The sequence below is a fragment of the Neofelis nebulosa genome, chromosome 1 (genome assembly GCF_028018385.1).
Source record: "Neofelis nebulosa isolate mNeoNeb1 chromosome 1, mNeoNeb1.pri, whole genome shotgun sequence".
NCBI lineage: Eukaryota > Metazoa > Chordata > Mammalia > Carnivora > Felidae > Neofelis > Neofelis nebulosa.
Window position 1 is genome coordinate 146654293 of NC_080782.1, and position 16176 is coordinate 146670468.

General features: G+C 41.4%; 1 protein-coding gene across 1 annotated transcript in view; it reads left to right on the forward strand.

Annotated features, from left to right (window-relative positions):
• Positions 1 to 16176, forward strand: part of PGGT1B (protein geranylgeranyltransferase type I subunit beta) — a 62479-nt gene that overhangs the window by 13383 nt on the left and 32920 nt on the right. The window contains exon 3 of the mRNA XM_058738715.1: positions 13226 to 13293. Coding sequence (XP_058594698.1) covers positions 13226 to 13293 — 68 coding nt within the window. The remainder of the gene's footprint in view (positions 1 to 13225; positions 13294 to 16176) is intronic.

Sequence of the window (16176 nt, forward strand, 5' to 3'; positions counted from 1 at the left end):
AGGACTGAGCCCTCAGCCTGCGGAATCTGATGCTGTGTCTGAGTAGTGTCAGAGTTGATTATTGATTATATTGAGCTATATTCAGTTGCGTTGAATGAATGGCTGGCGTTCTGAGAATTGCTTGTCGGAAATTGCGTCTTAGAACACCTAATTTAAGCCTCCTCTGGCTCCTCAAATATTTTCTCATTCATAAGGCATTTATTTGCAGACAGAGTAGAATGTGCTGTCTGTTACTAATCCGTCTATATTTGTCCTGCTTAAAAATCTAAAAATGTTAAAAGCCCAGGACCGTAAAAGAATAACTTGGTAAATTTGATTAAATAAATACTTTTAAATGTTATGCAGTAAAAGATAAGGTTGAATAAGTGACAGGCTTGGAAATTGTGGCAACATATAATATAAAATATTAATATCCAGGCTGTGAAGAATTCTTAAAAGATTGAGAAGAAAATGACACATCAGCACGTAGAAAATGACAAAATTTAAGAATAGGAGGTTCTCAAAAGAAGACAGTAAATACAGGATTAACCTTACTAGAAAAGTCAGGGAGATGCAGTAGAAACAGTATTGCATTATTTTTTTATCTAACACATAGATTTAGCCCGAAGTTTTAAAAGTTGGCAAGAATCAGGGGAAAGAGCACTTTAGTATCATTTGGTGGAAATGAAGATCAATTGTAACCTTTTGAGAGGTATTTTAGCAGTATAATTTTTTATACAACTGACATATTCTTGTGTGTGTGGTCGTGGGTTGATTAATGGCCCCAAAAGTTATGTCCGATCAGAACCTCAGAATATGACCTTACTTGGAATAGGGGCCTTCACAGGTGTAATTAAGGTAAAGATCTCCAGATTGGTGAGTGGTGTCCTTATAGGAGAAGGGAAGAGGGAGATTGAAGACGCAGGGGGAAGGTGGCGCCAGGGCGGAGGCGGAGATTAGAGTGCCGGTTAGTACGAGGGACTGCTGGGATTGCCCAGAGCTGCCAGAAGCTAAGAGAGAAGCCAGAATGGACTTTCCCTCCGAGCCTCCAGAAGGAACCAGCCCTACCAACACCTTGATTTTGGACTTCTGGGTTCCAGAGCTGTGAGAGAATACTTTTTGTTGTTGAAAGCCTCTAGATTCGAGGCAATTTGTTGTTACTAACCTCAGAAAACTAATATGTGTGCACAAAAACCTCTGTGGAATATTTTTCGGCATTGTTCATCTCACTGACAAATTAGAGGGGGAATCAGTGTTCACAAAAGTGAATCAGTTAAGGGGTGCCTGGGTGGCTTAGTTGGTTAAGTGTTCGACTTTGGCTCAGGTCACTGATGGTGGCAGTTCACGAGCTCAAGCCCCATGTCGGGCTCTGTGCTGACAGCTCAGAGCCTGAAGCCTGCTTAGCATTCTGTGTCTCCCTTTCTCTCTGCCCTTCCCCCACTCATGCTCGATCTTCAAACTAAATACAAAAACATTAAAAAAAAAAAAAGTGGAACAGTTCAATCAACTATGGTCTACCAAGAATAGTACACAGTAGCCAAGTGATTGAGGTAGATCTAGGTATATACATACTGATTTGAAAATGTTCTTCTGTGGTTAAATTATATATGCCAACATGTACTCAGATGTTTTAATAAAAGTCTTTGATTAAAAATGTATAGGAACAACTCTGTAAGGGTATATAGAAAATCTTTGTAGAGGGGGAGGTAGATGGAAACAGACGTGGGAGGATGCCAGGATTAGGTAGTACTTTCATTTTATTCTATATATCTGCACTGTTTAAGTGTTTATCATGTTTCTATATTTAAAAATTCAAGTTAGGAAAAGCTTTAACCTCTTCAAAACACAACAAAAATAAAAAACTAAACTTAAGGTTGTATGGTTATGTACGGATATTGATATTTTGCTATTGCAGAAATAATGCTATATGTTAATTAAAATTTTATAATGGAAAATGAGAAGCAGAGTGATGAGGAGACCTGCCCGAGGCCACACAGAGATATTAAGTGATAGAGTCAGACTGAAATCCCAGGCTTCTGACTCCCAAGTCCCCATGCTGCTCTGCTAGTGAAGTATGTAGGTCCCTAGTGGAGACCATCATGTGTGGCCCTTAAGTGCATTGTGAATATTTAATTAGAATTAACCCTGGCTTTCCACTTAACTCTGGGGTTGTAAAGACCCTAATGGTATGTTAGTCTAAGTGTGTGGTCACACCATTGGAGATTTGGAGCCCTTCTCACCAACCTCCAGAAGTGTTTAAGAAACACAAGGGAGGGGTGTCTCGCTGGCTCAGTCAGTTAAGCATCCAACTTGGGCTCAGGTCATGATCTCACAATTGCTGAATTTGAGCGCCGTGTCGGGCTCTGTACGGACAGCTCAGAGCCTGTAGCCTGCTTCGGATTCTATTTCTCTCTCTCTCTCTCTCTCTCTCTCTCATTCTCTCTCTAAAATAAATAAACAGTAAAAAAAAAAAAAAAAAAAAAAAAAATTAAAGGGGCACCTGGGTAGCTCAGTTGCTTGAGCATCTGACTTCAGCTCAGGTCATGATCTCGTGGTTTGTGAGTTTGAGCCCCACATTGGGCACACTGGTGTCAGCCTGTCAACGCAGAGCCTACTTTGGATCCTCTGTTCCCCTCTGTCTGCCCCTCCCCAACTTGTGCTCTCCCCAAAATAAGTAAATAATTTTTTTAATTTAAAAAAGGATTAGTCTGGGGCGCCTGGGTGGCGCAGTCGGTTAAGCGTCCGACTTCAGCCAGGTCACGATCTCGCGGTCCGTGAGTTCGAGCCCCGCGTCAGGCTCTGGGCTGATGGCTCGGACCCTGGAGCCTGTTTCCGATTCTGTCTCCCTCTCTCTCTGCCCCTCCCCCGTTCATGCTTTGTCTCTCTCTGTCCCAAAAATAAATAAAAAACGTTGAAAAAAAAAAAAATTAAAAAAATAAAAAAGGATTAGTCTGGCTGTTGTGTATTCCCTTTTCTCATTAAGGGCACAGCTAGAACAAAGCAAAGAATTTTATAGTCCGTCATTTTACAAATGAGGATGTTAAGATCCAAAGGGATTAATAATTTGTCCACAACAATGTATAACTAGTTAATGCTAGAGGAAAATTTAGAGCACAGTTTTCTGTTTTGCAGTCCTTTGATATTCCCATTACTGTATATTTCCAGTACTGATTCCGTACAATAGATGCTCTGTGTATCGTGTGTGTGTTTTTCTGTTGAGAATTTCGTTTAGATTTTTCAGTCCATTGCTGCCTTTGTTTGATAACATGCTCACAAGTGTAAGTATAGTTCTCATGTGGCTCAACTGAGCATATTGTACATTGAAAAAATTATATAGAATGTCTGTTTTGGAAGCATTGTAGGTGAAGAATTTTTTGCAAAGATTGGGACACCTGGGTGGCTCAATAAGTTAAGTGTCTACCTGGTTTTAACTCATCTCATGATCTCATGGTTTGCGAGTTGGAGCCCTGCATCGGGCTCCATGCTGCCAGTGCAGAGCCTGCTTCGGATTATCTGTCTCCTTCTCTCTCTGCCACTTCCCTGCTGGTGTTCTGTCTCTGTCTGTCTCTGTCTCTGTCTGTTTATCTCTCTGTCTCTATCAAAATACATAAACCTTAAAAAAAGTATATTTTTTGCAAAGATAGCCCTGCAGTGGTGATGTGCCCAAATGTCCAGTGTCCCTCACTGTGTGTCTGGTAGGCCACACCACACATCTGTTCACAATCCAGCTGCAAGTCTGAATTCTCCATTTACTGGTTGGTTGGATGAAACATCCATTTGTTGGATGCCTTTTCTGTAGTTGGCCTAGGTCTGACTCTGAAACTTATCTGTGAAATTTAGAGAATAGATCTACAAACCCATTTTGTAGGCTCTAGAATATTTTGTTCACCTTGCACGTGTTTCTTGAGATCTCTGAGGAATTATTTCTGTGCTAATAAAATGTACACCTCCATTTGTACATAAAAAAATTGCCACGTTCCTCACTTGAGTTGTTGGCTTAGTGCAAAAACCTAGTGGTTAAAATGGGAATTAGAGGGGTGCCTGGGTGGCTCAGTTAAGCATCTACCCTTGGCCCAGATCATGATCTCATGGTTCCTGAGTTCGAGCCCAACATCAGGCTCTTTGTTGAGGGTGCAGAGCTTGCATGGGTTTCTCTGTCTCCCTCTCTCTGTCCCTCCCCCGCTCGCTCTGTCTCTAAAAATAAATGAATAAACTTTAAAAATATATTTTTAAAAAATGGGGACGAGAAAATTGAGAACATGACCAAATCAGGTTTTAAATTATATTTAACTAGCATGGCCACTATTAATAGCATGGAGATATTGTAACCCAAGAGTTGTTCTTTGTTAGAAGTACCTAAATATAATTTTTAATGTATTTTTATGTCACAGTAAAATTTTCTCTTAGAAGAGTGGGTAATATGCTGCTTTCTTATGAAAAGCAGCTTCAGTGACTAAAATCTTTTTAAACTGCCATTGAGGTTTTACATTTTATAGATTTATAACTGTTTTGTTTAAAGAATACCCAGACATATTGCCTTTATAATGTTTGACATACAGTTGGTGTTTATTATGAGCTTAATAGTAAAACCCTAAGATTTAAAGATTTTATTTTGGGGGGTGCCTGGGTGGCTTAGTTGGTTAAGCTTCTGATTTCAGCTCAGATCATGACCTCAAGGCTTGTGGGTTCCAGCCCCATGTCAGACTCTGTGCTGACAGCCCAGAGCCTGGAGCCTGCTTCAGATTCTGTGTCTCCCTCTCTCTCTCTACCCGCCCCCCCCCAAATAAACATTAAAAAAGTAATTAAAATATTTGGGGGGGGGCACCTGGGTAGCTCAGTTGGTTAAGCTTTCGATATTGGCTCAGGTCATGATCTCACCGTTCGTGAGTTTGAGTCCCACGTTGGGCTCTGTGTTGACAGCTCAGAGCCTGGAGCCTGCTTCAGATCTGTCTCTTCTCTCTCTGCCCCTCCCCTCCTTGCACTTTATCTCTCTCAAAAATAAACAAACATGAAAAAAGTTTTTTTATTTTCTTTTAAGAGAGAGTGCGTGCCAGTGGAGGAGGGACAGAGGGAGAGAATCTTAAGATCTTAAGCAGGCTCTACGTGAGATCATGACCTGGGCTGAAATCAAGAGTTGGACATTTAACCACCTGAGCTATCCAGGCACCCCTAAAACCCTAAGTTTTAAACTGAGAGATGCTCCAGTCATCAAGAAGTCAGCTTTGTAGTTTAATGATTGTCTTTCACGTGCAGACACAAAAAATAAAGACAAAAGGATTGTTTTCCCTTGCCATAGACAGCTAAACACATTCTCTAATAAGCACATCCCTCTACATGCTCCCATATAAACACACATGCATATTATATCCCTGTACATACTCCCATTTTTGCTGATTCTCTTTTTCTTCCCATGTACCCAATTGCATTTTTCTTCAGTAACCTGGATTTTTATGATGTATTGCTGTCTAAACCAGCTTCCACGTAACAAAGTAAACTAGTTTGACTTTGTGGCTCTGTGATAGTGGAGGATACATTCACCACATCAGTGGTTCTCAATTCTAATTGTATATCAAGCAGGGATTGTTTTTCTTTTTATATACATGAGTGTCCATGCCCCACTCAGATGGTTCTGATGTGGACCTGAGTTAGGACCCAAGAGGCATGTACTGTGTTTTTTCAAATTATGCATTTGATTCTTCTGGGATCTGAACCACACTTCCAGTTTATTCTGCTACTACTGAATAGGAGCACTAGATGGCGCTGTCTAATAACCTCCAAGGAAGCTTAAACTATCCTAAATATGCATCCAGTTGTAAATTTGGAATTAATTGCGTGTTTATACTTAATAATTATCGTGAATAGGTAAGCTTACTAGAATTATAAACGAAAGCACAATAGCAAGCACATCTTGACAAGAACCAGAAAGGATTGCCCAATGCCTTCTTTTCAGTGTGCACTCTTTTGAAAACGGAGGGGAGGCAGGTGTTTTTATTTTAGAGAAAATCAGTTTCAGAGGAAAGCTTCTGTTACTTTCCTCTTCACTTTTGTTTAAATCTAATGAATTGACTTGAAGTGGTTACTGTTTATTGTGCCTTGGTCATTGTGGTACGCATAATCAGAACGTGTCCTTTAACCCTGGTAAGAACCCTGCAAAATACTGCTAGCAGTACATTACTGTTCCTCTCTCAGAAATAGAACTACCTCAGAGAGATTGTTACTTGCCTGTGGAGCACAGGGCTAGTAGGAATAGGGTCTTGAGTTTGATTCCACATGTCCATGCCATCATCTCCTAACCTTAGGTGATATTTTTGAACATCAGTATTTTTGCTGCCTTTTCAGAAAAGTTATTGATGTAAATAAGCTAACAACATAGAAATGAGGAAATAAAAATGCCGTTTAGTTATTTACCAGTAAGGAAATGGTATTTCATTCAGAAACATTTTTTTAAACCCTAACAGGCGTTCCTTCATTTTATTGCACTTCAGTTTACTGTGTTTTGCAGATACTCCATTTTTTACGGATTGAAAGTTTGTGGCATCCCTGTGTCATGCAAGTCTATTGGTGCCATTTTTCCAACAGCGTTTGCTTATTTTGTGTCTCTGTTCCACATTTGGGTAATTTTCGCGGTGTTTCAGACTTTTGTTACGTGCGTTATGGTGATGCGTGATCAGCGATCTTTGACGTTACTATTCAGATTGTTTTGGGGCGCGACAACCTGTGCCCATATAAGATGGCGCACTTATCTGCTAAATGTGTGTGTTGTGACTGCTCCACTGACCGGCCGTTCCTCCTCATCCCTCTCCTCAGGCCTCCTGAGTCCCTGAGACACAACAATATTGAAATTAGGCCAGTTAGGAACCCTACAATGGCCTCTCAGCCTTCAAATGGAAGGAAAGAGCTTGCACATCTGTCACTTTAAATCATAAGCTAGAAATGATTAAGCTTGGTGAGGAAGGCATGTCAAAAGCCTAGCGGGCCAAAAGCTAGATCTCTTGTGCCAGTCAGTCAAGTTGTGAGTGCAGAGGAAGAGTTCTTGAAGGAAATTAAAAGTGCTACTCCAGGGGTACCTGGCTGGCTCAGTCGGAAGAGCATGCCACTCTTGGTATCAGGGTCGTGAGTTTGAGCTTCATGTTGGGTCTAGAGATTAATTAAGTAAAAATAAAACTTAAAAAGTGCTACTCCACTGAACACATAAATGGAGAGCACAACGGCCTTATTGCTGGTGGTGAAAGTTCTCAGCCACAACATTTCCTTAAGTCAAAACCTAATCCAGAGCAAGACTCCCTTCATTTCCATGAAGTCTGGGAGGTGAGGAAGCTGCAGAAGAGAAGTTTGAAGCCAGCAGACGTTGGTTTGTGAGGTTTAAGGAAAGAAGCCATTTTTGTAACATAAAAGTACCAGGTGCAGCAGCAGGTGCTGATACAGATACTGCAGCAAGTTATCCAGAAGATCTAAGATAATTCATGAAGGTGGCTACACTAAAAAAATGTTCAGTGTAGACAAAACAGCCTTCTTCTAGAAGAAAATACCATCTATGACTTTCCCAGCTAGAGAAAAGTCAGTGCCTAGCTTTCTAGGAGCTAAGGCAGTTGGTGACTTTCAGTACAAGCCAGTGCTCGTTTACCATTTCTCTCTCTCTTTTTTAAATGTTTATTTATTTATGTTTGAGAGAGAGAGGGAGACCGAGAATCCCTAGCAGAATCTCTGCTGTCAACTCAAAGCCCAGTGTGAAGCTTGAACTCACTGTGAGATCATGACTTGAGCCAAAAGCACAAGTCGGACACTTAGCCCCCCCCTGAGCCATCCAGGTGCCCCTCATTTACCATTTCTGAAAATCCTAGGGCCCTCAATTCTGCTAACTCTACTCTGCCTGTGCTCTATAAATGGAACAACAAAGACTGGATGACAGCACATCTGTTTACAACATGGTTTACTGAATATGTTAGGCCCGCTGTTGAGAACTGCTCAGAAAAGATTTCCTTCAAAATATTATTGCTCATTGACAGTGTACTTGATCACCCAAGAGCTCAGATGAAGATGTATAGTGAGATTAATGTTGTTTTCATGCCTGTTAACACAGCATCCATTCTGCAGCTCAGGGGTCAAGGAGTCATTTTGACTTTCAGGTCTTATTGAAATGCATTGTAAGGCTGTAGCTGCCATAAGTAGGGATTTCCCTGATGGATCTAGGTAAAATAAAATAAAAACCTTCTGGAAATGATTCCCCAGTCTAGATGCCACAAAGAACATCTGTGTTTCATGGGAAGAGGTCAAAATACATTCACAGGAGTTTGGAAGAAGTTAATTCCAGCTCTCATGGATGACCTGGAGGGGTCCTAGACTTCAGTGGAGGAATTCCCTGCAGATGTAGTGGAAACATCAGGAGAGCTAGAAGTGGAGCCTGAAGATGTGACCGAATTCCTGCAATCTCATGGTAAATCTTGAACGGATGAGGAGTTGCTCCTTATGGATGAGCAAAAAAAGTGGTTTCTTGAGATGGAACCTACCCCTGGTGAAAGTGCTATGAAGATTGTTGAAATGGCAGCACAGGATCTATTACTGTTTTTTAAAGATTTTATTTTTAAGTAGTCTCTACACCCAACATGGGGCTTGAACTCACAACCCCAAGATCAAGAGTCACATGCTGTACTGACTGAGCCAGCCAGGCACCTCAAAAACACAGGATTTAGAATATTACGTAAACCTAGGTGATAAAGTGGTGGCAGGAATTGAGAGGATTGAATTTTTTTTGTTTTTTGTCTTTTTGTTTTGTTTTTTTGGTTTTTGATTATGACTTCACTGCAGAACTTTTAACAAGTTTGAATGTAGGAGCACCTGGTTGCCTCAGTTGATTAAGCCTCTGACTTGGGCTCAGGTCATGGATGATGTCACGGTTGGTGAGTTTAAGCCCCACATTGGGCTCGCTGCTATCAGCGTCCACGCTGCTTTGGATCCTCTGTCCCCCTCTCTCTCCGCCCCTTCCCATACATGTGTGCTCTTTTTCTCTCTCTCAAAAATTAATAAACATTTAAAAAAAATTTTGTTAAGTTTGAATGTAAACCTTTGCCTTATAATTCAGAGGTACCTGAAGATTTATATATAATTGATTTCTAGTCTCTTAGAGAAGATTGAATTTTGAAAGCAGTTCTACTATGGGTAAAATGCTGCAGAGCCTGATAGGAAGAGTCAGGCATTCAGGAGACATTGTTTTATTTTAAGAAATTGACACAGCCACCCCAGCCTTCATTCAGCAGCATTCAGCAGCCATCAGCATTGAGGCAGGACCCTTTTAGGAGGGGACTCAAGGTAGGCTTCTTAAGTGAAGTATATACTCAAACCTGAAACAGGGATGCACAACTTTCTCCCCCAACCCCCATTTTTTTTAAGGCTTATTTTTTGTGAGATTGAGCCCCGCATCCAGCTCTGCACTGACTCTGCTGAGCCTGCTTGAGATTCTCTCCCTCTCTCTCTGCCCCACCCCCAATAAATAAACATTTAAAAACATTTTTTAAGTTTTTATTTTGAGAGAGAGAGTGTGCATGCACGGGCACAAGCGGGGGAGGGGCAGGGAGAGAGGAAGAGGAGAGGAGACAGAAAATCCCAAACAGGCTCTGCACTGACAGCATGGACCCCCATGTGGGGCTCGAACTCAGGAGCCATGCAATCGTGACCTGAGCCGAAACTAAGAGATGTTTAACTGACTGAGCCACCCAGGCGCCCCAATAAATAAACATTTAAAAAAAAAAAAAAAAAAAGGATAATCTTTAAAAGGGCATTCCTAAGGGGAAATAAGAGAGGAAAAAAAAAACATTAAAAAAATATGTCAGGAATTAAGGAAGATAATTTCAGCATCCGATGAAATATTAAGCCTAGGGAAAATACACCTTTGACATGCCGCTCCCCCAATTTGGAAGATTAAAACAAGTGGTGATAAAGGGATAAAGACATCTGTGACTTGGTGAAGACAATTATTTTTAGAAAAGTATAACATTACACCCAGTTTGGAGTTTGGAAGCTGTGTTAGAATTAAGATGTTCCCCCTCGCCCTCTCTCTCCCCTAAATTCCTGTACCGTACTTATTCAAACACTAAGCACCATGGACTTTGAAGATGAAGTTAAGGTTACTGGTCAGCTGACCTCAAAATAGGGAGATGATCTGTAGGTGTTCCATGTACAGGGGAGGCCCTAGGACAGGAGAAAGATTTCAGCCCCGTTGCAGACGCTTGGGTCCAGGGGCCCAGGTGTGAGCAGTGGCAAGGGCCCCAGCTGGCGGTGATCAAGGATGTGGAGACTCAGTCCCACACACTGGACGAGCGGAAGGAACGTGGGGCCAACTGTCCCCCAGAGCCTCCAGTAGGGAGCGCAGCCCCTGGCGGCTCTCCATTCCAGCCTGGTGAGGCTGATCTTGGACTTTGGAACTTACAGAACTGCTGGATAACAAATGGGTGTGGTTTCAAGTTAATAAGTTCTGTGATAATTTGTTATGGCAACACTGACTGATACAAAGAATAGAATTCACTCTCCTGTCATTCCACACAATATTACTTTATTCCTTTCTGGGCTTTGTTGATAAGCATCCTTTGGTTAATTGTAAACATAATCACATAAATGTTCGCATCCTACCTTTTCTCTTAACTTGATCATTTCTCCATGTTGCTACATAGTTTTCCCTAATTATTATTAGTATCATGTTCCTTTGACGAGATATAGTATTATATTTAACCTCTTGGACTTCTGTGTTGCTTCTAAATTTTCACCAGTGTAATATTGCCCTGGGTGTTTCTGTGCATATGACCTTTCTCTATGGGAAGTTCCTGGAGTCAATTCTCAGATGTAGCATTATCCATTCAGAGTCTGAGCCTTTTTATGACTCTTATTATATAATGGCGAGTCTTAAGTGGCTTAGTCATTTAAAAGTCTTTAGCAGAGATAAGAGAACTATGTTCATTAATATCATCACCATTAGGTAATACCCTTTTTCAGATTTTTTTGTTAATGGTGTAAGGTGGTTAGTGGAGAATTTTAAATTTAGTGGATAAAGTTCCCTAAATTGTATAAGAAATTAATGTTTAAGTTACTGTCGTAAGTTTATGAGAGATAGAAAGCTGAATAGAGTACCTGTCTTGAAAAAATAGAGTGAAAAACATTTACTATGATTTAGTCATGTTCCAGTCCTAAGAGATATGAAACTGGTTTCTCACGTCAGAACATATTTATAAATCTGCGTTTTTGGTTTTTTTTTTATTAATGATACAGTACAGTCTGCTGATACTACATTTCTATCTTCCGTGTCTATCATGCTGATTTTCTAACAGCAATCAAACCCATAACCATTTTCTTGTTGTGGGTATAACTAATTATTCATTTATAGGTTTTTTTTTGCAGCTTCATAAAGGTATTGTTGACATATAACACATGTAAATGTAAAGTATACAACATGATGTTTGATACATGAATATATTGCAGAATGATTACCACAGTCCCCTTACATGATTACCCTGTGTGAGTGTGTGGTGACAACATTTAAGATCTCTCCTAATAACTTTCAAGTCTATAACACAGTCCTATTAATTATAGTCATCATCCTGTGCATTAGATCCCCAGAACTTACTCATCTTATAGGTAGACGTTTGTACTTTTGACTAACATCTCACCATTTCTCCCAGCTCCTGTCAACTACCATTCTGCTCTGTTTCCATGTTTCAGCCTTTTTAAATTCCACATGTAAGTGAGAACATACAATATTTGTTTCCCTCTGACTTATTGCATGTGGCATCCATAATGTCACAAAAGGCAGAATTTGCTCTTTCATGGCTGATTAACATTCTGGATGTCGTGTGTGTGTGTGTGTGTGTGTGTGTGTGTGTGTGTGTGTGTGTGTGAAATTTTCTTTATCCACTCATCCAGTGGGGGTGTGTGTATGTGTGTGTGAGAGAGAAAGAGAGAGATTTTTTCACTCCTCTGTTGATAGACACTTAGGTTGTTTCCATGTCTTGGCTGTTATAAATTATGTTGCAGTGATCATGGGGGTGCACATATCTCTTTGAAATGGTGATTTTGTTTCCTTTGGCTATCTACCCAGTGGTGGCATTGCTGAATCATATAGTAGTTCTGTGTATAATTTTTTGAAGAACCTCCATACTGTATTCCATAATGGCTGTACCAATTTATATTCCCACCACCAATGCACAGGGCTCCCTTTTCATGGATGTGACTTCGTTTCCAGCTTATTTTCTTTCTCAAGTTCCTAGTACTTCAAAGCAGAGTGGATGGGGTGCCTTGGTGGTTCAGTTGACCCGATTTCAGCTCAGGTCATAATCCCAGGGATCAAGCCCCATGTTGGGCTCTGAGCTGAGCATGGAGCCTGCTTCACATTCTCTCTCCCTACCCCCCACCCCGCCCTTTACCTGCTTGCATGTGTGCGCGCTCTCTCTCTAAAATAAAAAATAAAAACAAAGTAGAGTGGATCATTGGACTCAGAACAAAGGTTTGTCCGTACTAAAATACAAAGTATGGGGCGGGGGGTGCCTGGGTGGCTCATTTGGTTAAGCACCCGACTCTTGGTTTCTGCGCAGGTCATGATCTCGTGGTTTGTAAGTTTGAATCCTACATCAGGCTCCGTGATGACGGTGCGGAGCCTGCTTGGGATTTTCTCTCTCCCTTTCTCTCTGCCCCTCCCCTGCTCGCTCTCTGTCTCTCTCAAAAATTAATAAAAAAAAAAGTTTTTAAAATTTAAAATACAAAGTACATACATTTTTTTGTGACTAGGGCATCTTAGATGTTTAGTTTGCTCACATATAAAGAAGCAGTAAGTTAAAATAAAAAGGCAGTGGAAGGGAAGTTAGGATTCCAGATCCAGATGTGTAATTAACTGATTGTTACTTTGAACATGTCACTTAACCTCTGGGCTTCTGTTTTCTGCTGTTTAACACGGGGTTGATTATGTTGATCACATGAAAAATAATCATATAGAAAAGATTTGAAAGCATTTTGCCTGCAGTGAGGTAGGGTATAAACTAAAGATATGTGGTAGGAAATCATTATTTTGTCTCTGACTGGTTGGAAAATTAAGTGAGATTCCCATAAAGTGAGAACACACCTGGCACATGCTAGAATGAAAATGGAGACAGTGACAAAGCTTTGGTACTAAAATACTCAGTTTCTGAAAGAATATATAATTGATCTGCTTTAGAGTCTTTTCAAAAATAAAATATACTTTAAATAAGTACATGGTTTTATTTTCTAGGATCCAATCTAAATCGCTGTGGTTTCCGAGGCTCTTCATACCTGGGTATTCCATTCAACCCATCAAAGGTGAGTTCTTTCTGGGTGGGGAGGAGGGAGGAGGGAGATGGATGGATTTTAGTGAGAAAGAAAACTAAGAAATGACACAGAAGCCAGGCTTCTGTGTTTCATTTTGGCTAAATATTGTCTACTAATGTGTATTATGACCTTTACTTAAAGGAAAGTGATACCCACCCTACTTCCTGGAACTATGCACAGTATGTGTGCACGCAGAATTTGCTACCGTCACAAGTATTATGTCTCTCATCCTATTGTTTGTGTGTCAAAATTACTGGTGAACTCCTGGAGAATTGGAAATACAGCTCTCCTGTGCTTGGTGCTTGCTCTCGAGGAAGCCAGTGAACTTCTGTGTTAGTGAAGGACTTTACATTTGGCTCATGTTTCTAAAGAATAAAACAAAAAGCTCTTGCCAAGGCAGTGATTGAAGACACATGAAGAGCAACGAATTTGAGGCAATAGGCAGGTTGTCTTTTGCCTGTTTTTTCATACTCTCTTCCTAATTTTAGAATAAATAGCAGTAATTTGGGAGAAGGCAGCATGTTTTCATAGAGGCACTGGTTCAAGTTTCTTCCTCTGCCTTAGGCTGTAGATCATCTTGCCTGTGTCAGGGTCACGTGAATTTGCCAAGATGTGTCTAATCATGTGTGCCCGCTGCTTTTAGCAAGGAATCTGAAAACAAAGAATTCACAAAATCTGTTCCCTTTTTGCTGTACATGTAATATTTTCCCGCTGATGCTGGTCCTCAGGAAGATGGCTGTCCCGTTACTCGTATTGGACAGGCTCTCTGGGTGCCATGCCATGTGGCCATGACAACTGCTTTATAGTGCCGTACCTTATACAGACTTTTACCTGCCCTCGTTGAAATAAAGCTGGGCTTTGATAACATTACTTGTAAAAGACAATCCCCTTCTGTACCCCTTTCTGAAGACAATTTTATTTATTTTTATTAAATTTTTTTTTTTTCAACATTTTTATTTATTTTTGGGACAGAGAGAGACAGAGCATGAACGGGGGAGGGGCAGAGAGAGAGGGAGACACAGAATCGGAAACAGGCTCCAGGCTCCGAGCCATCAGCCCAGAGCCTGACGCGGGGCTCGAACTCACGGACCGCGAGATCGTGACCTGGCTGAAGTCGGACGCTTAACCGACTGCGCCACCCAGGCGCCCCAGACAATTTTATTTATTTTTAAATGCTTATTTATTTTTGAGAGAGAAAGAGAAAGCGAGTGGGGGAGGGGCAGAGGGGGAAGGGAGGAGGATCTGAGTTGGGCTCCGCGCTGACAGCAGAGAGCCCAGTGCAGGGCTAGAACTCACAGACTGCGAGATCTTGACCTGAGGTGAAGTCCGATGCTCAACCAACTAAGCCACCCAGGCGCCACCCCCAACACGTCTTTTTAAATAACAAGAATAAAATTTAAAAACACAAAAACATTTTTGCTTTGGTTTACAGAGTTTCCCGAAACATCTTTTTGGCCCTAATTCACCTAGACCCCTGGCATCTTCTGGGGGAGGTTGGGTCCCACTCCATGCCACGTTGTGTTCGTCTGAATTTGAGTGGTGGAAGGAGCAGGAGACTCCAGTGGACTCATGTAGGCCCCCCAGGAGCAGTTGGCTCAGAGTCGGCGAGAATCTGAAGAGGCACATGGGATTTCCCGACACAGTACACAAATACAGTAGTGTCAGCAATCTTTCTTCCGAATTCACCAAACCACCCTGTCTGGTAAATGCCCCAGGACCTTCCAGGGCCATAGAGAACTTTTCGGGAAACACTGATGGAGCCTCTCCGCCTACTCTTCTCACTGTTTTCCTTCACAAATTCTGTATTGTCTGTTAAATTATGTGTTGTCCCCAGTACATGCTAAATACCCAGAATTTTCTTTCTCTGCATTGCTTTTACTTTTTCTTCTACCTATGAAGCCTCCCCTCTTTTCCTCTCCTCGCCTCTCCTCGCCTCTCCTCGCCTCTCTCCTCTCCTCTCCACCCTCCAAGTTCCTCTTCTGGCACAGACAAGAATCCTTTATTTAAAGCTTTGTGTTACTTTGTCTCCCTCATGACACTTTTATGTCCTACTTCGTATTGTAATTACTTGATCTGCCCTTAAGGTTAAGCTCCACATTTGATTTGTGTTTGGATTCCCCCTGGTACTTTTAACCTAGTAGATGTTTACTTTAAGTACCAAGAAATGAAATGGGCTGTGGGAGTTGTAAGAAGGCTGTTACAAATGTGGAATAGAATAGCTGGGAGTACCAGAGTTTCAGTTGTAGGGAGGAACTCAGAATGAATTCTAAGTGTTAGCAAGATGAAAATTTGTTTGGCCCGTTTGTGAGACCATATAAGGAATTGTAGACGTAAGGCCGGATGGGTAGGGTGGTGTCAGATTATAGAAGGTCTTGAACACTGTGCAAACTTGTTCTGTGAGGAACCACAGAAGGTCAGTGAGCAGAAAAATAATGTGATTTCCTGCCTGGTGGTTCCAGGACCCTAGTTCATGACTCCCAAGAAGTACTGGCCCTTTGGGTATCTGCCTTGTGCTTGCATCGTCACCAAGATAACCAGCATCTTTATCACAGTAACTTTATTTAACCCTCACAATAACCCCATGAGGGAGGTACTAATATCCACATTCTAGTAGGAGGAATGAAGCAGGCCAGTGAGTAGTATAGCCAAGATTTGATGCATTTCACTGGTTGTAGAAGTTAACATTTATTATAATTTTTTAAAATTTTGTTTTTAATGTTTTTATTTCTGAGAGAGAGAGAGAGAGAGAGAGAGAGCGAGCGAGCATCAGTGGGGGAGGGACAGAGAGAGAGGTAGACACAGAATCTGAAGCAGGCTCCGGGCTCCGAGCTGTCAGCACAGAGCCCGACTCAGGGCTTGAACTCATGAACCATG